Here is a 21,668-nt window from a genome sequence, read left to right as displayed (position 1 = left end):
TTGAATCACCCGCCGCACCGCGCCTCCCTGATTGGGCCGGCCGCGGGGCTTGAACTGGCCAATGGCGAGCGGGAGGGCCGCGCCGGCTGCGCCTGCTGCGGGGTGGGCGGGGCTTTTCCCGCGGGGTGGGCAGGGCTGCCCCGGGTGGGCGGGGCTACCCGCTGTGTGGGCGGGGCTGCCCCGGGTGGGCGGGGCGGGCGTCGGAGGGAGCCGCGGCGGGAAGATGGCGGCCGCTCCTCAGGCCGCCGCTAGAGGGCGCGGGGCGGGCGGGGATGGGGCCTGCTCGCCCGGCGACTGCGGGCGGGGAGCGGCGGCTGCGGCCTGGTCTGCCGGCGGCAGCGAGGGAGGGGAAGGGGCTCCGCGCCCGCCATGGACAGGTTCGCGTGGACCAGCGGGTTGCTGGAGCTGGGGGAGACGCTGGTGGTCCAGCAGCGCGGCGTGCGCCTCTGCGACGGGGAGGAGAAGGTGAGGGGAGCGGCCCTGCGCGGGGCCTGGCGGCGCGGCGGGGGCCGGGGGACCGGGGCCGAGGGGGGGCGAGGAGGGAAGGGCACGGCCGTGGGCCCCAGCCAAGGGGGGCGGCAGGGGACGCGACGCTGGGTGGTATGGGACAGGGGGTGCGGGGGGGTGCGAAGGGGCCTGGGCTGCAGGAGGGGCATCGGCCGGAGGCCTGGGAGGACGGGCGCGTTTTGCTCCGGGGTGTGGCGGGGCTTGGCTCCGTGAGAAGGTGCTTTGGGAGGAGGCCCAGGCGTTGTGGGAGAAGGGCCTTGGACGGCGTGCGCCACACGGAGGGCGGGCGGGCGTCCCCGCAGGGCGCGGGTAGCCGGTGTCGCTGTCATGAAACTTGACGTCCACCGCTTGGGCTGTCACTGCCTGCGTCAGGGGCTGAGCACCCCCCGTGCTGCTGCGCACAGCGAGCGCTGCTCCTGGGCGGTGAGGCCGGGTGCAGGGCATGCCAGACAATTCACGCTTGAGTCACCCTGGTAGCTGTAAAATGCTCTTCGGCTCTGGTCCTGAAGGGTGCTCTCTTCCCTCTGCGCTCAGCTGAGCCTGCTCAGTTACCGTTTTGCATCACGGCTGGGCTAACTCCTGATCTCTCTTCATTTTTCCTCACCAGAGTAGGTGCATACCCTCATACAAAGCTGCAAAAACGTGCCTCCAGTTTTACAAGTAGGAAGCAGTTTTACAAGTAGGAAGTAATTTGCTAACACAGGTTTTTCCAAATACCGATGGCTATCTGATAAAGAACTTTTCAACAACAAAATGGATAGAAACAATGCTTCTGTGTGAGAGGCTGGAAAATTTTTAGACTGTGCATAGCATCTTCTTATTGGGTTGCTTTGCTTTTTTGCATAACTTTTACTTTCTTTGTCAGCAAATAGTGTTCCAAAGCCAATAGCCTTGTGTAAAATATGATATTTAGGAACACTTGTATATCTTGCACAGCATATGGAGGGAGGATCCTTCAGGATTTCCTGGGGGAAAGTTTATACAGTTGAAAAAGGAAGTTTGTGTATATCCATCTGATCTTAGTATACTAATTTTCTCCATTGTTTCCTAAACTTCATTTATTGTGTTTTCTGAAAAAAGAGAGTGTTCTCAAAATATTGGCTGGTTGAATCTGATTGCCATGTTGTGGTAACGTGTAATGTTTCCAAGATCAGTATTTACGCAACTTACTGGTTAAATTTGGTTTTGATCTGTTTTATTTTTCCCACTTAGGTGAAATTTGATAGTGGAGTATTACTGCTTAGCACACACAGACTAATCTGGAGGGATCAGAAGAATCATGTAAGTCCCACTTCTGTCTCTTTTATGTCATTCAATTGTAAATTCCATAATAAACAAGAGGTAGCTTGCAATTAAAAGACTGCACACGCAGAGGAGATTCTTCTTTCCTTTGTGTGTATTTTGTTTTACAAATACTGTCCATTTTTTGGCTCACAGTGGAAACAAAATTATGTACGGGAATGTTCTTTCGCCCAATTCTGCTTTAAGAAAATAATCGTGCAGAGATGAGGAGGGATGGGAATGAATCACATAAATTTTCCTTTTCTACAGCACAAAAATAGAGGAGAAAAGAGTCTGGCACTAAAAAACATCGGTTTGAGACTAAAGTTGAATGTATCAGGCAAATCATAATGTAAACTCCTCTCCCATGCTCCTTGTCTAGCAAGACCTTTTCTTCCTCACTGTTTTCAAGTCCAAGCTTCCCCGTCTTCTGCTCCCAGCATATAGTCCCAGATTGTGATTTGATAATAGGATGTGTTCGGTGGCAGTACTCTTTTGTACGGGTCTTGCCCTCCCAACTGCCTGTTCTTGTGCTGAACCATCCCTTCAATAAGCCAGAACATTTGTACCGCTATGGAGAATTCACTCAGAGGTTAAGTGGCAGTGGCAGAACGACAGTGTAATATGGCTGCTGAAGGCTTTGTATCATCAAGCCACAGCCTGAGATTGCAGTCTAGAAATGGGTGGGAAAGACTACAGACACATACAAAGCTCTAAGCACAGACTGTGACAGCGTGCACCACTTTGCAGCTGCAATTGAAGGAGAAGTCCTCCTCAGAACCAGGTTGGATTATGCTTATTTTGGACACAATCTTTTAGAAATTTAGCCCTGGAAGCCAAAGTTTAGACAGAGCACGTGCAGATGACAACTCTTCAAAGACGTATTATATTCCACTGGACTAGTTTTGTGCAAGGATAGCTGAAGCACCTCTCGCACCCGAAGGCCATTCCCTACCAAATATCACATCCTTGCTCCAAAGCAGGGAGCTACTAAGAACATTCTAAAGGTAAAGTCACCAAGGATGTTCTTAATTTGGCAAAGCAATATATTTTTTCCTTAGAGTTTGTTTGCAGGAACAGCAGAACTATTTTTAGTACAAATTTTTCAAAATGTTTTGAGAGCTGGTCACCAGGGTGGGGTTACTGTTAAAGAAGTCAGGGGTTGATTGTCCAGATCATGAACTATTCTGTATAAATTAACTTTGGGGTTTTTTTGGCACAGTCAGCGTGAGATAATTTAGTTGTGCTAAACTATCTGTGTAATTCATCTCTTATTTCTTCACCAGCATCTCTTCTTGACAGGTGGGCATGTACTGCAACGTGCACCGCTTCTAATCTTCTCACTTGGACATTTTACTTGCTTGGAGTAACATTAAGTGTTATGGCTTCAGCAAGTCTAACAACTGTCCCTATCCCCATTCTCTCCTTCCCAACAAGAGGATGACATTCATCTCTTGTCCCTGACTTCCCCTGCTCCTTGGCTACCAGATTCCTTGTATCAAGCTCATTGAATTTGCTTAATCAGCAGAGAAGAAACTTGGGGAATAAGAAAAATAGTTTTCTTTTAACAAATTATTTTAACTCAGCAAAGATTCTGACAAGCTCCAGGCTTGATTAAGGGAAGGGGCAGAAACATATGGCCAGGAGATGGGCAAAAATTACCCAGTTCTGATCTAATACAGAACAATTCTGTCTCAGCAGAGCCAGGTTATGTTTTTAATTTTAAATCTATGGTACACAAATAACTTTGTTAGTGCAGTAAATGAAGCTGATTCTTTCTCAAGCTCTTAGGATTGAAACATGAGGAGCACAGTGCCGTTTTATTTTCACGGTGAGTTGTTGGCTGAGCTCAGCTGTGATATAACATCAGCCTTAGAAACCTTAGCTAGCTTACCTAGAATAAACTTGTAGAGAGAGTCCCCTTTTGTTGTGTCAGCAAACTTTAGTAATAAATGGGGCACTTGTCATTAGGTTAACATAGCAAACCTTTTTACAAAAACAGACAGCTGTGTTTTATAGCTGCTGTTGTTACATACCATCTGCAGTTGAACAGTGTAGAAAATACAGTGATTTCCAAAGGAAAAAAAACATGTAATTCTTTTGTTACATAGCTAGATTTGTACAACATTTTAAATCATAAAATCATGCATAATGTGAGAATGAGATATTAGAAAAAAAAATCCAAATAAACTCACAGCATTTTTAACACATCTCTTTTTGTATCCCTTCCTCTTGCTTCTCTCACCAGGAAGGGGTGATTCTAAGTCCTTGTGCTTACAATAAGTTCATAACTTTCTGTGAACTAAATGAATCAATCATTTTGACAGGGTACATACTATATATAGTTGGACTCTTTTGTCATTTTCTTTTCTTTTTTTTTTTATTACAGAAGTATCATTTTGCCTATATTTAAAGTGTCCAGAGCTATGTTGGTGTTTTACAAACAGTAACCTGTTTTATGTAACGGCTGTAGAATCTGAACCCGTAGAAGAATCTCAATAGCTTGTATTAAGAGCTTTTAGAACAGGAAGTACAACCCATGTTTTTTCCCAATGAGAGGTTTACTCAGTCCGAGTTCCTGCATGTGTATTTCCCTAATCTCCAATTTAATGAGTAATCATTTCATGCAAAGAGGAACAATTTTGGTAGTAGGGATTGAGAGGGCCCTGTAACAGTGTTCATTGTAACCTGGCGTGAGGCACACACTCGTGGCAGATGGAAGAGCGGTTCAAAGAGGGAATGTAACCTGTGTTTCCTGTATTCTGGGTGACGGTGGCGATCACCAAGCTATTGTGTAGAAGACAACATTCACCAAAGGACACTCATCAAAACAAGACCAGACGCCTAATTAGATGCTTTGAATGGCTCCCTCGAGCAATTTCTGTCTCAAATGCATATAGAAAGAGTTTAGCCTGAGTAGGTTAGTTTCCCACAGATGGATACAGTCTTCTTTCTTGCTCTGCTTTGTTTTGTCTAAAGCACAGTCCAATAAACATGTATTGAGATGCATCAACTGCTGGATTAAATCCTTGGGTGTGGGATAGATGGAGAAATTTCTATTCCGCTCAGAGGACAGTCTAGTTTTTTAGACCTTCAACGCTTAAAAGACTGGTGCTTTTGGGTATTGTTTTAGCTCCCAAAGTAGCATCAGTGCAAAAATGTTAAGAATCTGTGAGCATTGTGCACCTACAGGGATAAGCTGCAGTAGTGTGGAACTTTTAGTGTTTAAATTTTGAACTTAGATACTAAAGATTTGTTAAATTCCGAAGTCCTTCTATGAATCTAGCTTGAGCTGACTAAAGTCAACACATTGACACTTAAGTTTGTTTTTTTGATTATCTAGACCTCAGTTTCGACTTTAAGTTTTCTACTTACATTTCTCTTTACTAGATTGTTTCTATCGTTACCATCATATTTCATATGGAGTGCCTCAGGCAGCACCCGTAGGAATCTGTACTGTTTGTGAAATGGAGAAAGAGAGCACTTGGCTTTAGAGAACGAATAGTCAGGATATGGCTTTAATTTCACTTGTGTTTGCATTGATTATTCCAGGAATGCTGCATGGCTATACCTCTGTCTCAGATTGTCTTTATTGAAGAGCAAGCAGCTGGGATAGGAAAAAGGTAAGGTGATACTCATTGTCTTTTTCAGATGGACAGTTTGCTCGTGCATGTCGCGTGAGGTACCCAAGATTATATATTAATTCATGGTAGGTTCCATTTGCAGTCCAGGTTTCCTGATTGACAGCCACAAGGACCTGCTTTCCTGATTTGAGATCAGATGTGTAAGAGTCATGACAAAGCAGTGTTTGATGTGATTTGTTAAATAACTGTCTTGTAATCACTAAACAAGTATGTGTTCTAGCTTGCCATTTTTATTTGATTAGTCATAAATGACAACAGTGATTTTGCTGGATCTAAATTTGAAAGCTAATTTTCCTCCTTTGTGCCACAGAACTGGTTGGGGATAGAAAACTCTGCCAGATCCCATACTATATAACTTTTCATGACCATATCATTGTTTTTGAGCATGGAAATGCTAGCAATGGTTAGAAGGAACTCAAGTGTTTCCACTCACTTGAATAACTAACTCAGTATGGTATGTGTGTAAAGAAGTTTCACAACAAAAAGAGAAAAAAATATTAACTGGAGAAATAGATATGTAGTTGACATCTGCTTGCAGCCTACAGTCAGATGGGTAAGGTAATATGCTGGGGGTACCCAGAAGAAATGAGGTAATTCACTAATGCTGGAGAAGTCAAGCAAATAAAGACCCATGAAAAAAAGTATCAGTAAAATGAAATGGGAATGGCAGACTTGCAGTCATGCTGTGATACCAGTCTGTTATGTTCCTAAAATAATGCTATCTCAGGGTTTGTTTTGGTGGTAGGTGTCATTTTAGACTGTTATTTCCAAGCATGTTACCTTTGAATGTTGGTTTTGGACAAATTCACATACAGTGTTTGCAAGTGACATATACAAGTGGGATAGATTAAACATAATATTGAGAGCTTTTGTTTTCCTGTGACCAAGATAGGGTATTTTGGCAGTAGTTATTGCAAGTCAAAAGCCAAATCAAATGACTACTTGATGATTAGTTTTTATCTTAACTAAAAGATTTTTCAGAAATTATTGCGTGAAATGTTAAAATTTGTTATGTTTATTTCTTAAGAATTGATGGTAAGTACATTTTAAATTTGTGAGATGTTGCTGTTTTAGAGGTTATAGTAGTTTTTATGCAAAATCTACTATAATCTTGAGTCAAAATACGTAAATGTTGATGCACAAACGTAAAGCATTATTTGATGTACTTTAGCTCTTACGTGAGATAAAGTTAATAGAGGTTTTGATTAAATTGTTAACTTCGGAGAAATATGTTTTTTAGATATTACAGAAATCTGCCTCTTTTCTTCCCTTTAACTTTTTCTTAGTGCCAAAATAGTAGTTCATCTTCATCCTGCTTCTTCAAACAAAGAGCCTGGTCCATTCCAAAGCAGCAAATATTCCTACATCAAACTTTCTTTCAAAGAACATGGGCAGATTGAGGTAAGTTTTGTGCCATGCAAGCCCAGCACATCAGATCTTTGGACATGTTTTTCTCCTCTTGCTGTGTTAGTGATAATTTTCCATGATCTTTCCATGTTTACTTTTGAGGTGGAGCTTTTTCAATACATCCTTTTTAAAGACAAACACTATGAGCCTTCAGGGTTCTGTACTTTGGTTAAATAACGCAAATAGAGTTCCAAAAATGTCAAGAGGCATTATTAGGCTTTGTCCTTATTTTAATAGTTTTAATATAATCTTATACTTCCTTTTTTAATCTTTTAAATTGAACATGGAATTTTCCAAAATGACATCTCTGAAATCTGTTAAATGTAAACAGAGTAAAAGATGGTTCTTCGTAGCTAACCCTCTACTGAATAGGAACCAGCAACTTATTCCTAATCATCTCTCTAATTTTATTGCTGAACACTTTTTGTTGCCTCAGACCTTTGTTTCATTTTATGTTTTATAAATCTTTATTTTTTTTTTTACCTACGCCAAATCTCAAAGGCTTTGAGCATTCTAAAAAAAGGTAATATATTTTTAAAAGAAGGCTTATCCTGAAAAAACGAAGAAATTGCACTCTGTAAAGAAATTTCACGGTATAAGATCCTCACTTGAAGAGACTGAGAACTTTAACTTTGAACAATGAAAAAAGCCGTACCTGTTCATTGCAGAAAATCAGATTTTCAACTTGAATTAGTTATAAATGCCTTACAAATGCGTGTGCTTGATCAGACTCACTTTCATTTCTTTGTGAGCAGTTTTCAGCTTAGGATGAGTGTAGATTTATGCCTAGTTATAATTGTATAGGTGTTTTGCCTAACCATAACTTTATTTATTTTAATGTTAGTGTTCATGTCTGAAAATCAAACTTACTATGCTTACTGGTTACCTAGCGTATCAGTTACACTCCAGATCTTTACTTTATGACTTCAGAATGCTTTCCTGTGAACTCTGAACAACCATAAGAATGGAATAAATTTTCTTTCTGGATTTTGGTCAGTGGGATGCACTTACTGTTAACTAATTAACTAATGCCACCTTCTGGTACTAGCAATAAACAAATAAGTGTAATTGATCTGTGTGTTTGTCTTTATATTGTTGAATTAACAGATCAATAGTAATTGGATTGTTCAACTTGCCTTCCTTTTAAAAGCATGCCTTTGAGCAAACCTCAACATTTTTAACTTTAGCATGTTTTGGAACATTTTGAATATCTGAAAAAAATAATTTACAATAGAAGTACTCACGCTAGTTTAAGTAGTAACTACATGGCTCCTCCGCCACTGTGTATATTTTTGAAGACTGGACATTAAGAATTTCCAGATAATGAATGTTGTACTGTGGATGTGTAGGTGTTACCATGCTTTGTCTTACAGTGACGTTTATTTCATCTACCACCAGGATACTAAAAATACCCAGAGGTACTCTGCACAGTTTATGAAACGTCTGTTGTCACTCTTTACTGTTTGCAGTTCTATAGACGATTATCAGAAGAAATCACGCAGAGGAGATGGGAGAACATGCCTACTGGTCAGACCATTCAAGTTAACAAGGATCCACGGGTATGTGCAGAGCTTCTGAGCAGAATCTACATGTAATCTCTTGTTTCTACTTCTTGCTGCCCCCGTATACTGCATCTGGCATGCCTCCCTAACCAACACCAGGGGCATGTGGGAATGCAGCTTTACTTTGCCTATTTCTTCATGGGCATAAATTAGTTTCTCCTTTGCAGTTTTCACCTGATATAGAATACTGTGGCATCTCTTCCTTGAGTGTGTTTAGATTTGGATAGTTGATAATGAGCTCCATTTTTTTAATGTAGTCAGACACACACACATATGATTATGCAAATATATATACATTTGCATATAATTTTATTCAGCATGAGAGATCTAATGAAGCTGAAAGATTTTTGGTCTTAATTGTGATTTCTGTTTTATTTTTTGTGGCTGGAAGTCAAATATATCTGATCTGAATTCTCTCAGTGCCAGGAGGCACACAAGGCGCGAACATCGTTCTTCCACTTCGATCGGTCTGCGGCTGCGTGCTCTGGAGTCACCCAAGGGCCACAGCGCAGTCTTCTGTTGGTTTTTTCCTCAGGACACAACCGATCCAGTTCCATCTCCTCCTCCTCACTTCATTACTGATTTTCTCCATCTCCGAGTTGATGCTCGTCGTTTCTGCAACTTTTTTTTTTTTTTTTTCCCCGGGAGGAGGTAGTTGGCCTCCTGCCCAACCCCCATGACTTGGAGGGCCAGTGGTTTTTCTGTCAGGGTGGCCTTCCCTTAGGCTGCGTTGGTTCGCGGCACCTTCTTCAATTTTATCCGGTGCACCCTCCAGAGAGGGATCCCCTATCCGCCACCCAGGGGACGCGCCTTCTAGCCGTGCAGCCCCAGCTGAAGGAAGTCAAATATATAACATGTAACTTTTACATAACTCTGTGGAACCTCTATATGTTTGATTTAAATGTATATTCTAAATAGACAGTTGTTATGGAGAATCTCTTTGTCATATGTTAGATTGCCTTCTTTGCATACTTCTAGGTTATAAACTCTGATAAACATGTAGATGTTGTTTCTGTATATGAATATGTTGAATGTATGAATATATTGAATGTATGAATATGTTGAACATATAGTACTATATGAATGAAATAGGATGATTTAAAGATTGTTCAACGTCAAATCACATATGTCCTACTTTGTAAATATAGTACCTGTAAACAAAGATAGTTTCATTTGGACTAATGGGGAAGCCTGTACCCTGCGTCAAGAATCACTTAATGAAAATGTCCTGTTCTTATTCTTAAGTCATAGCAAATCAGTAACACCAGTGCTAAGCTTTGCAGTCAGAGATTTGAGGGCTGGCACCACTGCCACTTCGGTACCAGCCTTTCTAAAACACGTTTGGCATCAAATGAAAGGTTCCCCATCACCTCTGTTCTGCTACTTCTCAGCAAGGTCAGTTAGACTGCACTTAGCATTGTGTTTCTGTGGCTGTGTTTCTTCAGGCTAGATTTCTTGAGGTAATGATGTTTAGATACACTCACACATTTCCACAACTCTCGTATAGATGTTCACATGGACTCGGGAGGCTTTAACTGAGATAAGCTGGAATGCTTAGTCTGGATCAGGCTATTAAACATATTCATATCAACAGCTTCAATATAATAATCTTATAATCTGTCTACTACAGCAAATTCATACATGCTTTACACTTATTGTTTATTTTTTTACACTGGTTTAAAAAATAATTTCAAGAAATATGTGAAATATTGTATGCATGATATCAGTTCTTTGGGGGAACGTTTCCTGTCTTCTAATGTAAAGTTTTTCACAGTGAGGCGGATGAGAAAACTGAGCATTTCCTATTTTGATTCCTTTCATTATTTTCTTTTGCAGGCAGGAAGAATAAGGGCTGTAGGAATTGTAGGGATCGAGAGGAAATTAGAGGAAAAAAGAAAAGAGACAGACAAAAACATTTCCGAGGTAAATACTACTGAAGTTTCAAGGTCAACCACCTGTCTGAGCCATTTACATTCATTCACACTTTCTTTTAGGGGCAGCTGAGACTATTTATTGCTTTTGCTGAGAAGTCTGAATTGATTAAGAGTATATAATTTACAGTTATTTACTTTGTTGAACTGGCTTTTCAATATATGTAAAGGTACTTCATTTAAACAGTTCCTTTCAAGAAGACTGTTCTTTGAAACTAACGTGTATTTATGAAATTAATTTTGGTAGAATTAGAAATCTGAGTTCAGTGACTTTTCATCAGGGGAAGCAGAACACAAAGGCATCTGCAGAAAGAGACTATTACAAGTTTGGGAGTTTTCTTCATTTTTTTTACAGCTAATTTTGGTTTCAGTTGAAAATTTAATATATATTAAGAAGAATACGCTGATCTAAGTGTCTGCACATAACTGTGGTCAAGTTAGGTTTCGTCTTATTCAGTTTTTAAATGTTAGATTTAGGCTTTAATTACAGTAAAGTGTTCTGCAGTCTAGGCATTGGCAGGATGTTACAAGTATATTTGCGAAATACTTGGGCTAGATGGAGATGATCCTTTTCCCCAGAAACAGCACAATAGTTGAGTTCCAGATATTAATACTGATGGAAACAGAGGCAACTAATTTCTTCATGTATACCTGGGAGCAATATCCTCAAAAATAATCTGGTTCTGTCTTGGTAGCAGAGATTAATACAGAAGTACTCATAAACTACATGCAGCAGATTCTTTCTTGTGGCAAAGCATTATGGGATTCAGTGTGCAACAATAAAAAAGGTGTTGACTGCTCTGATACGTAAGAAAATCGTAGTACCTTTGCAGGCTGCGTGCTGTTGCAGATACTGGTAGCATTAAACTTTTTCTTTTCTGTTCATGAGGAACGTAATGAATGAAGTCCTGTGTGTAGTTCAAAAGGTATTGTGGTTACATTCGTGTGTATATAGTTCAAAAGGTATTGTCTGGTTATTTTTTCCTTTAGTAGCTTTGTCAGAGAGTAAAAGAAATCCATTTATACGTGTTGTATGAACGGAGGAAAACCATGACTTGTAAAATCCTGCCTTCCTCCAGCTTTAAATGTTATAAATGACTTAATTTAAAAAATGGTGCCCTGGCTTCCAGGAAAAGGCTTCCTGCATCTGCTGTTCACTGCTGATAAGAATCCAGTTCTTTAGCCTTTTGTTTATCTGAGGAAGTTCCTGTTAGGTGTGTGCACATTCCCCTTTGTTTCCAGGCCTGCCCTCGGTGAGTCAGGCAGAGGGGGAGTTAGACACAGCAGGCTGTTTATTTAGCTAAATCAAGGGTTCTTTTGATGAATGATGTTTTCATGCAGGTTATAGAGATTAGAAATAAGCTGGGAAAAGCCTTGTCAGAAAACTCTTTCTTGATATCATATACAAGTACAGTAGAAGGACTTTGATTTACACTAGAGACTGGGAAATCTATTGTAAATTATTGAATTTGGCAGATTAGGGAGTAAGAAGAAATATTCCAAAGAGAAGCTTTTGTTCTGATAGTGGTAGATTATTGTTATGCGGTGGTATATTTTCTTTTCTCCCCTTGGACCGAGCTTTGTCCCACTTAATTTTGGATACCTAACTTAGGTGCTAAGCGTTAGGACACTAGGCTTCTCCAGTCAGTGAAGAAACTGGCACCATTAGGAGAGATTCAGATGAAAAGCAAACCCTGCCCCTTCCTGGTGGCATCTCTTTCTCTTCCTTCCATGTTGAATCTCAGACCAATAAGCTTCTAAGTAAGGCGCCTAAATGTAGATGGGAACAATTGGGTCTTCCTGCACAAATTCTGCTAAAATGTGTCTTTCTAGGGGGGGATTAGTCAGAATAAGCTAGGAATCACATAGAAACAATTGCTAGAAGCTGTGGGCAAGATGTATCTCTGGTCATTTGACAGACTCTAACTGAACAACCTTCTTGACTTGCGGCTGGAGGGGCTGGGTGCTGCTGTCAGGCAAGCATTAGCTGAAAAGGTTCAGCAATTTTTCTCACACCGGATGTTCAAAAGAGGTTGGTTGAAAAGGTTGACCACCTGAGCATGTTGTCATGTATTTGAGAGAAGCAGGTGAGAAGGCTGAATGTGTGTTGCTGAGGATGGGAGAAATGAGAGTTGCTTTTTAATATAGTTGCATTAATATAGTTGCTAACTCTTTTTTTTTTTTTTTTACATTAATTTTTTAGTGCTAGTTAGTTATCAGACTAGAACTTTTGAATTTCAGTATACTTTCAGCTTTTTTTAACGTATGTTTTACTTAAGCCTAAAAATGCCCTTTGTGGGTTGTTGTAGAATTGCTGTATTTGAGAACGTAGCAGTTTACTAAGCTTAATAGACTTGATATAATTGTGGTCCTATGATGCATGTCCAGTTTATTACGTATTTTTTTGTGGAAACAAAATAAAAGGTTTCTTAGACTAGAAAAAAACCTGGTTTGTAGAAATAATTTTTTCCCTTGCTCTAGCAGGTATCTTGGTTTTTAGGTCCAACAACTAGAGTTTTCAGAGGATGCTTTTTATCTAGTTTTTATCTTAATTTATTTAAATCTGATCATTTGTCTCGTGGACCTTATTTCATTCATTTTTAAACTGTTTTTTCTTTATTATGGTAGCACCACTGTTCCTATGTATGCAGTACTTAAATGAAGAGATGTTGCCGCACATTTTCAGAGGTTTTGTCTCTTCAGTTAAGCATACATGTGAAAGCATATACCCTCTTCCTTGCTCATTTGAAATGACTGTTTCTTACTAACTTGGTAACATCTACTGATGAAAGTGAAATTGTCTTGTCAGGAGGAGTACTTCTGTAGCTTTAGAGCTGGCTTGCTGCTGGCCAGAAACAATAGATCTCTTCAAGAGAGGGTTAACTGCTGGAAGAAAACCTACCATCACCAACAAGGAACCTTCCCCCAGCTTTTAGGAGAGCATAAGAAACTTGGACAGTTTAATCTCTTCTGGGCCTCAGTATCTCATTGTTCCTTCCTATCATATGGACTTCATAAATCATATCAAACTAGTGTTCACATACTAGAAAAGTGTGTGATTGATTCTTTTCTTCATTCTTTGTTGTTTACAGATTGTATAATTTAGATTTTAAGACCTAATATAGAACAGATATATCAACCAATTATATATAATATCTCACATTGTAACATACTCATCTAAAGCGACAGCAGCTCTTAGGAATAGCTTGGGTAGGTGGGCAAAGGCAGCTCACTGTATCCATGAAGCTGAATGCTGTAATTATACTGATCTGCAGTGTCTGCTTTTCATTTCAGGCTTTTGAGGATCTTAGCAAACTAATGGAGAAGGTATGGCATGTGTCACTTACCCAGGTAAGCTTGCTTTTCTCTGTTGAGCTGAAAGTTGACTTATCCATGTGTCTTTCTTGATAGGCTAAGGAAATGGTGGAGTTATCCAAGTCAATAGCTAATAAGATTAAAGAAAAACAGGGTGACATCACTGAGGATGAGGTAAATGAATTTTGTTTTTAAAGTCAACGGAAATGTTCTTATGCAAAGCAAAAAGCTATCTGTTTAATACATGTAATGTTAATAAAGAACACTTCATGGGTGAGGTTTTTTGTGTTTTAATTCTACATAAAGTAAAAGTGACTTACTTGTTCAGTGATAGCTATTCTTTTGGCCCTTTCTTAAAAGCAAAGATATTACTGCCTTTGTGTAAATTTTTGTATTTTTGACCTCTGCTGGTCAAAAATAAATTGTATTAAGTCTTGCCTTCTCTTTTCTAGTAATTGACCTTATTGGTAGTAAACTGAATGGATTTATTCACCAAAACTGTCTTATAGTAATAACATCAAAGACTTTTAAAAACCAGAATCATTCACTAGCTGATGTACTTTTAAATGTATTTATTTACGTGTTTGTTTAGACTATTAGGTTCAAGTCCTATCTACTGAGTATGGGTATAGCTAATCCAGTTACTAGGGAAACATATGGATCTGGTACACATTACCACATGCAACTGGCGAAGCAACTAGCTGGAATGCTGCAGACACCATTAGAGGTAAAGTATCTGATTTTGCACCAGCATTTTCCTTGTGTTGCTGAATTTTGATGTAAATGTGTTTTGGCTGTAATACTGTGCCTCTTTTTAAAGTCTCAGATTTTGCAGCACCACCTCATATTCAGTGTTTATGGAAGGAATATATATCCTTTTTCTGAATAAGAAAGTTTAAATATAAGTAAGAATCTTTCTTTGGAGTAATGGCATCTCAACTTCTAATTTCTGAAATATCAGTGATATTTAGAAAATCATACTAGCAGTCTTTTTCTATTTGAAAAGCCCTGTATTCATCCCTTGGTGCAGAATGTTACTTCTTTAAAGAGTGAAACAACACTGACTTTGAAAATATAAGAAGTCAGTCTTTAAACTGCTTAAAAACTACATGTTTTGCAAATATAGCACAGTTGTTACATGGATTACGCCCCCTTACTAATATCTCGTATTTTAATTTCTCTGAAGCTATTACAGAATTCAGGATTCTCACCAAAAAGTTAGATTTCACGTTGCAACTCATAAGGCTATGTGTCTGCTAAAAAGCATACGTATTACAGTATTTTTGTGAAAGCTATGTGCTACCTACTATAATCAGAATGGAGAATGAGTGTGTCTGAAAGCAAAAAGCAAAAATGGTAAATTGATTGATAGATGTAATATACTGAAATTCGTTGTTCCTGTGATTTATTCTCTGCTTTAAAATCAAAATAATGCACAGTCTTTGGATGTAGTGTCAGTGTTTTGCATTTTAAAATGATTAGAGAAAGATATAATAACATCTTACCTCCCATGCTAGAAATACATGGTATTGCCTGGGTAGTTTTTTTCATTAAGGCCCATCAATTAGCTCTGTTTTACCTGTTTAATCAGTCAAATGCAAATTGAGATACTGTGTTTGCTAGATTAATGCTATTTCTCTTACCAGTCTTGTGCTTAACACAGGAGCGAGGAGGGATCATGTCACTTACAGAAGTGTACTGCCTGGTAAATCGCGCACGAGGATTAGAGGTGAGAAATTGGTTTTATTAAATACTTTATAAAATGTACTTCAGTGATAAGGTAATTAAAGAAAAAGGGTAAAAATGTTCCCTACCAATTGCTCACTCCACCTGTCTAGCAGCATGAAGTGATCAGCCCTTTATTAAAATGAGGGTTTTTTACCTTTTTCCTTTCTCCTTCTTCCATGTAATGTTTATGTATCCTCTGTAAGTTGTCATAACGTATGCTTCTTTTTATAATACCATATAAAAGGGAAAATCCATCCTTATCTGGAAAGAAAACTGAAAGGACAGAGAACACTAAAGAATGGTGAATGTTTTGGTTTATTTGTTTGGTTTTTTTGTTTTTTTTTTTACAAAATACATCAATTCTTTCTGTAAACAGGGCAAGAAGGATTATTATAGAACACATAGTAAGGGAACAGAAAGGAGCATAGAGGTCAAGAAAATAGACTGGACAATAGAAGGGAAGAAAATTAACAATATTGCATAGCCTGGTGTATTTTATAGCTGTAGTTATTAAAACTGTTTTGATGTTATGCCGTATACTTGAAATGCAAGCTGTGAATAAATATATTTTACTATTTTAATAGTTGCTGTCACCAGAAGATTTAGTAAATGCTTGTAAGATGCTGGAGTCACTGAAATTACCACTAAGGTAAGCGCTGTACAAATGTATTTATAAAACATAGCACTTGCAAATCAGACCATGGTGCTTGGATAACTTAATATTTTACCTGCAGTAGATTTTTTTGTTTTTTTAAACAAAGTCGTCCTTTGCTTAAAGGATGCTGCTGAATGCACCAACATCCATTCTACATTAAAATATTTAATTTTTTAACCATGGTTCACTTGCTAGGAAGACAATATTCTTTTCACTTCCAATACAGTTTTTTCAGACTGGGGAAAAGTGTTTAACTAAGCCCAGACATATGCCCTGCTCTTTTCAGTCTTTTCAGATTTTGAAGATGCTTTTAATGTTAAGTTCATTTTACAGAGCTTTTTTTTTTCCCCCTTGTGTAACGTGGTTATAGGTGTGGAGGTGTGGATGCATTAGAAATGTGGCCATAGGTGATGTGCACAGGTTTTTTAGTTACTTTGACTGTCTCTTTTGATTTTAGGCTTCGGATATTTGACAGTGGTGTGATGGTGATTGAACTCCAGTCTCATAACGAAGAGGAAATGGTAGCTTCTGCTTTAGAGACAGTAAGTGTACTTCACTTCCTTCAGTGTTCTGACCGTGATGGGGAAATTTAAACGCATTAGGTATAAAAACTTGAGGCACAGGATTTCCTTTTGAGGTTTTGAAATACAAAATATTCCACTTCCAAATCTTCTAACAGTAATACTTAAATAGGACTTCTCATCTTCAAAGTGCTGTGCAGGCAATAATCTTAGTCATTGCTTTCTCCTTAAGGAATAAATCATTTTTCCATCTCTTTTCAAACTTCATTAACCTTCAACCTTCCTCCAAATCTTTTGCGCTGTAGGATGAAATTCATGGCATGTATTAAGCACTTAATTTAACAGAAGTGGACTTCAGACACTGTACACAACGTGCTTGAAGGCAGTGAAAGTAGCTCTTAAATGTTGATATAGGCAGTTGTTTGGTTTGGGTTTATTTCATAAAATAGCACATTGTATGTGTAACATCTTGTACTGAGTTTGCTGCTGTGAAGAGCACTCGGAGAGTAGTGCATATAGAATTAAGCTAGCTTCATCAAGAAAAAAAAATAGTATAAATTGCTCAGTGTGGTAAACCTTCATGGTCCTGCTACCTCTGGACTCTTTTAAAGTCCTGATATCCAATTATTTGATGCGTTTTCCTGTGTCTGTTTCAGTGGGATGTAACTTTTTGTTTTTCATAAAGTTGAGTAAAGGCTGATTGAGTGTATCCGAAGTTGAACATCAAAGTCAAAGAGGACTTTGACTTGGGCAGTCAAGAAAACGTAGAGCTACCACAGACACCTTCTCATTTGATACATGAGGTAGACTCTTCAGTGCATTTTGCATGATTGTTACTGTATAGCTTTCTCTCATCAAAAAGATTTTTAGATAAGAGAAATGTATATAGCTGTCTAAAAGATTCCATCCTAAATTTTCAAAACTAAAATGCTTAAATCTTTCAGTATATGTTAATCCTTTCAGTTTATTTTCTTATATTTACAGAAAAATACCTAGTCCATTTCAGGTTTTTTCTGATTATTTTTGGTTTCTAATTAATTTGTTGCCGTCAGTAAGAGTGCTTATCTCTTTGAAAGGAAAGGAGAAACCTTTTCTTGATAACAAATGAGGTCAACTGCAAAAAGCAACAGATGGTGAATTTATTACTGAAGTGCCTTTTTTCTTTTATTTTCATAATATGAGACTTTGACTCCATAGAAAAATGTAAGGGAGGGGCTTTGATTGAGGAAGGCTAGCCCATAAGGGAAAGGGAAGATGAGATCAGACTTGTGGCCAAAAGCACCCTGTACTTAGTATATAATGTACAGTAACATGAAACTTCTAAGAAGTGGTGAAAGGAAGTCACAGGGTTTCAGACAGGAGAGAGATGTGGTTTTGCACGGCTGGTGAAGAGAGGAAATGACATGGAAGTCAAAGGAACCCAAAGTCATCCTTGATGAGAGTCGTGGTTTGGGAAGGAAAGATCATTCATCACCCATATGCATATTAGATTGTATAGCTGACTTCCATTACTCAGATTTGGTCACTTAGCTTCATAAATCTCAAGTTAGGACTAACTTAATCTGAGTTTCTGTGAAAAGACTACTGCTGAGCATGATGCAGAATAGAACCCTCCCCACCCAGTTATGTGGGAAGCAGGAAATGGCAACTACACCTGGATTTACAAGTTTCCTTGAATCTGAAGCAATGGAGAAATGGAAGAATTATTAGCTTGTAGGGTAATAAAACATGCTTATCTGGGAAATTCAATGTAGTAATAAGTCTGGACTTCATATCGAATATTTTAAGCATCCACATGTCCAACCTGTGTGAGAAGGTGTCATTTTAGCATGTATTAACTAGCGTGGTTGAGACAATGGGATCGAAGTTTTGAGTCCCAAGACTGAACCTATCTTTTCTGTTAACTGAATGTGATGGTAGCTTTTACTGATCCCTCTAGTATGCCATCATATAGGGTGGAGTACTAAGGTTTGGGGATTTTTCTATAGGAAATAGGGATGTTTTAAATCCCATTAAACTCGAATTCTCATCTTCCATCTGAGATGACTTAAATTTCTAAATCAATCACCTGCCCTGAACAGGTCTTTTATTTCCTCACTTAGGCTTCACTGTTTGCAGAATCACTTAGTACAGTTGGGCTGTGTAAATACTGATTGTGACAGTATACTGCTCTCTGAGCTATTCTAATTTTTCCACTCATTTTGTCCCAAGGCATCTTTTAAAAAAATGTGAAGGAAAGGGTACCACGTGATTTTTTTTTTTTTTTTAACAGATTTAACTTTTTTGTACATTCCTTTTTTTATACTTGGCAATTTTCCCAGGACACAGAAGAGGTATTCTTAAGGGGAAATACTCATAATTATTTGTCCTTTTTTTAAACGCAAACAAACTAGTTGTCTTCACAAGGGATTTGCTACCAATTTATCACTTCACAAGGTTAGACCAGATTCAGTAGCTGAGAGAACTTCGTTGTGCTTTTAATGCCATAGTTTGTTTATTTTTGTGTTTGTTTTTTGACAGGTATCTGAAAAGGGTTCTCTGACAGCTGATGAGTTTGCTAAGCTGGTGGGGATGTCTGTTCTCTTAGCCAAAGAAAGGTAAGTAATAAATGCCGTGTTTAATACCTTTTTTATCGTGTTGTCCTCAAGTAATACAGCACGTCTTCTTTTGCTTTGTCTAGGCTGCTTCTTGCTGAAAAGATGGGCCATCTTTGCAGAGATGATTCAGTGGAAGGCTTGAGATTCTACCCAAATTTATTTCTGACACAAAGCTAATGTAGTTTCTGTACAATTTGTTACGTAACCGTTGAACAAGAAAGCAGAGGGCAGAACCCTTCCAACAACTGACTTTAAAATTTTTATTTTGTTAATCAGCTGCGACAGTGATGAACATTGCAATGTGTTACAGTTCTCAGGTATTTCAAGTGCTGAATCCTCGTACGCGGAACTGAAAGGAAATAGGAATCATTAAGTCAGAAGCATGTTAATTGTCTCAAGCCGGCTAGCTCATGTTTCAAGTTTTATTTGATGTACTCTGTAGTTTCTCATTTCAAGAGAAGTCAGACGAAGATTCCACACAAGTGAAAGTGGAGAGAATATCCCTGTAGTCTGCCGTAAGGGCTGGCACCCAGAAGACAGGTTACTGCATACTCTAATTTCAGTTTGTTTATGTCTAGAGCAACAAAGCGGACAGATGTATCCGTAGTGATAAGAAAAGTGACTTTGGTGTGTACTGAGGTAGAAGGAACAAACCAGTGTAGAATAACGCCTTCTCCCTGAAGTGATGAACAGTTTTCTAAGAGAGGATCATGGGGTTCTTGTACTTTGAGACAGAAAGAACCTGCTGCAGGAGAGATTAACATGTTATGTGAATCTAGAAAACACGGTGTTTATTTTGTCATGTCTTATGCTAATATCTCAGATAGAAGCATTGTTAGCACAGACTTCCTCCCTTCTCTCTCCCTGCCATCTTCCTTCCTGTCCCATTATGTTGCACTTTGGGTGCCCTTTCTCTGTCCTCGCTGTAGGTAGCAGACTGTAGTAGCCTCCTGTCACTCTACGAGACTCTGTGCTTTAATGTGCTTGTTTTTTATCTTGTACTTCTAATGAAAAATCGTTTGTTTCATCAGTCTATCACCTGTTTTGGAGAGACGGTTCATTTGCTTATATCTCACGTGAAGATTAATATGCTTTCAATATTGGAGGGAGGAAGAAGACTATCACCCTGTGTTTAACAGTCACGAGGTATCATATTGTTTGGTATTCCTCACCCTGTGTTCACACTGAATGCAATTTGATAGTCTTAGTTTTCGTAACTCCAGTGGAGTTGTTACATTACTTGAAGATCTGTTGTCATGGTAATAACAGTAAGTGGATGTTTGCAATCCACATCACTTAAATTTTTGGTGTTTTGAAGTGACCAGTTTTAATAAATAACAAAATTCAGTCAAGGTATGGGCAAGGACAACATATAGGTAACTGCGTTGTGGTTGTAATGGCCAAGTCGACATTACAAAAAAGGAGAAAAAGGCTTTTAAGAGCCTGAAAATATTTTCAGAACTATTTTACCAGAGCTTAGACGAGGGTTAAGAGCATGCCAGTAAGGAGTTCAGTGCAGAGATCCCTACTGTGATGATGCTTTTGGTTTGTAGGATGCTCATTTAGATTCGGGGAATTGTGTCCTCTTATCTTTGTCATGAGCAAACTCTTATGCAGTGCTTTCTTTCGGGCAGTTTTCCTCTGTTTCATGAGGGTGCTAAAGCTCGTGTGTTTGACACAGCTGAAGGAACCAGTTCCACACGGTTCTTGCTGTGTTAACCATCTAGTGTCATCTCTTCAGGAGCCTTATGGCTTTGCTGCTTTTCTTCATCCTTCCCACAACCCACAGAAGAGATCTGTGCGAGGTACGCCAAGCATCACGCGTCTAAGGAGGGACTGAAAAGTGAGAAATTCAGAAGTAAAAAGCTGGTTTGTGCAACTGTTTCTTTTGCCTGATACCCAAACCTGTCAAGGGAGACCAGTGGTTTGTGGGCCCGAACCTCTCCCCACAAGGGGGCATGTCTTCTGCAGAAAGAACAAAATCAGAAAGGCAATGCCAAGTATAAACTCCCAGTCTTCGTTGATCCAACCCTGAGCATTTCATTATCTTAATTAAGCAATAACAATACAGCCTGTTTAGAATGATGGTACCTTCTCAAGCTTTTCTTTCCCAAGATTTTTCCTTGACTTTTTTTTCTACAGGGAAGAAATCTATAGGGTAAATTGTATAGCTGGTTTAGAATTTAAACATTCACATGAGAAAATGACTACTAGAAAGTAATAAAAATTAAAAGATTTTCTTAAATAGACTCTTCTGTCAGTTTTTTTCTTCCTGAATGTTTTGGGCAGCTTTAAAATCTTTGAGCATCAAAATCTTATGGTTCTGTGAGGCAGGTTTTTAAAGTACTTCATATTTTTGCTGTCTCATTTTGTAGCTAAAAGGGTACAGGATAGTTTTGATTTAAAATTAAAAGGCGGAATGAAATGTAATTAGAATACCCTGGTTCTGTTGCCGAGTAGCCTGTGACCCATCCTAGCCAGAATCGCAAAACTATCGATGTCTACACAAGCACCAGTTTC

General features: G+C 38.9%; 1 protein-coding gene across 4 annotated transcripts; it reads left to right on the top strand.

Moving 5' to 3' along the window:
• Positions 1-285: 285 nt before the first annotated feature.
• VPS36 (vacuolar protein sorting 36 homolog) lies at positions 286-21,393 on the top strand. 4 transcript variants are annotated; one of them, XM_082304631.1, is made up of 14 exons: positions 286-465; positions 1,720-1,788; positions 5,341-5,411; positions 6,719-6,833; positions 8,309-8,398; positions 10,238-10,324; positions 13,627-13,659; positions 13,744-13,821; positions 14,240-14,374; positions 15,311-15,376; positions 15,960-16,024; positions 16,488-16,572; positions 19,072-19,148; positions 19,232-21,393. In XM_082304631.1, exons 1-14 carry the CDS (start codon positions 370-372, stop codon positions 19,323-19,325), a joined length of 1,161 nt encoding a protein of 386 aa, XP_082160757.1. In that variant the 5' UTR covers positions 286-369; the 3' UTR covers positions 19,326-21,393. The 4 variants fall into 4 exon arrangements, with proteins under 4 accessions (XP_082160757.1, XP_082160759.1, XP_082160758.1 ...); XM_082304633.1 differs by lacking the exon at positions 10,238-10,324; XM_082304632.1 differs by lacking the exon at positions 13,744-13,821 and having other exon boundaries at positions 13,627-13,683.
• The last annotated feature ends 275 nt before the right edge of the window (positions 21,394-21,668 follow it).

This window comes from Platalea leucorodia (assembly GCF_965183815.1).
Source record: "Platalea leucorodia genome assembly, chromosome: 2".
In the NCBI taxonomy this organism is placed as follows: domain Eukaryota; kingdom Metazoa; phylum Chordata; class Aves; order Pelecaniformes; family Threskiornithidae; genus Platalea; species Platalea leucorodia.
The sequence above is the reverse complement of the archived record's forward strand: the minus strand, read 5'-3'. Positions and strand labels throughout refer to the sequence as shown.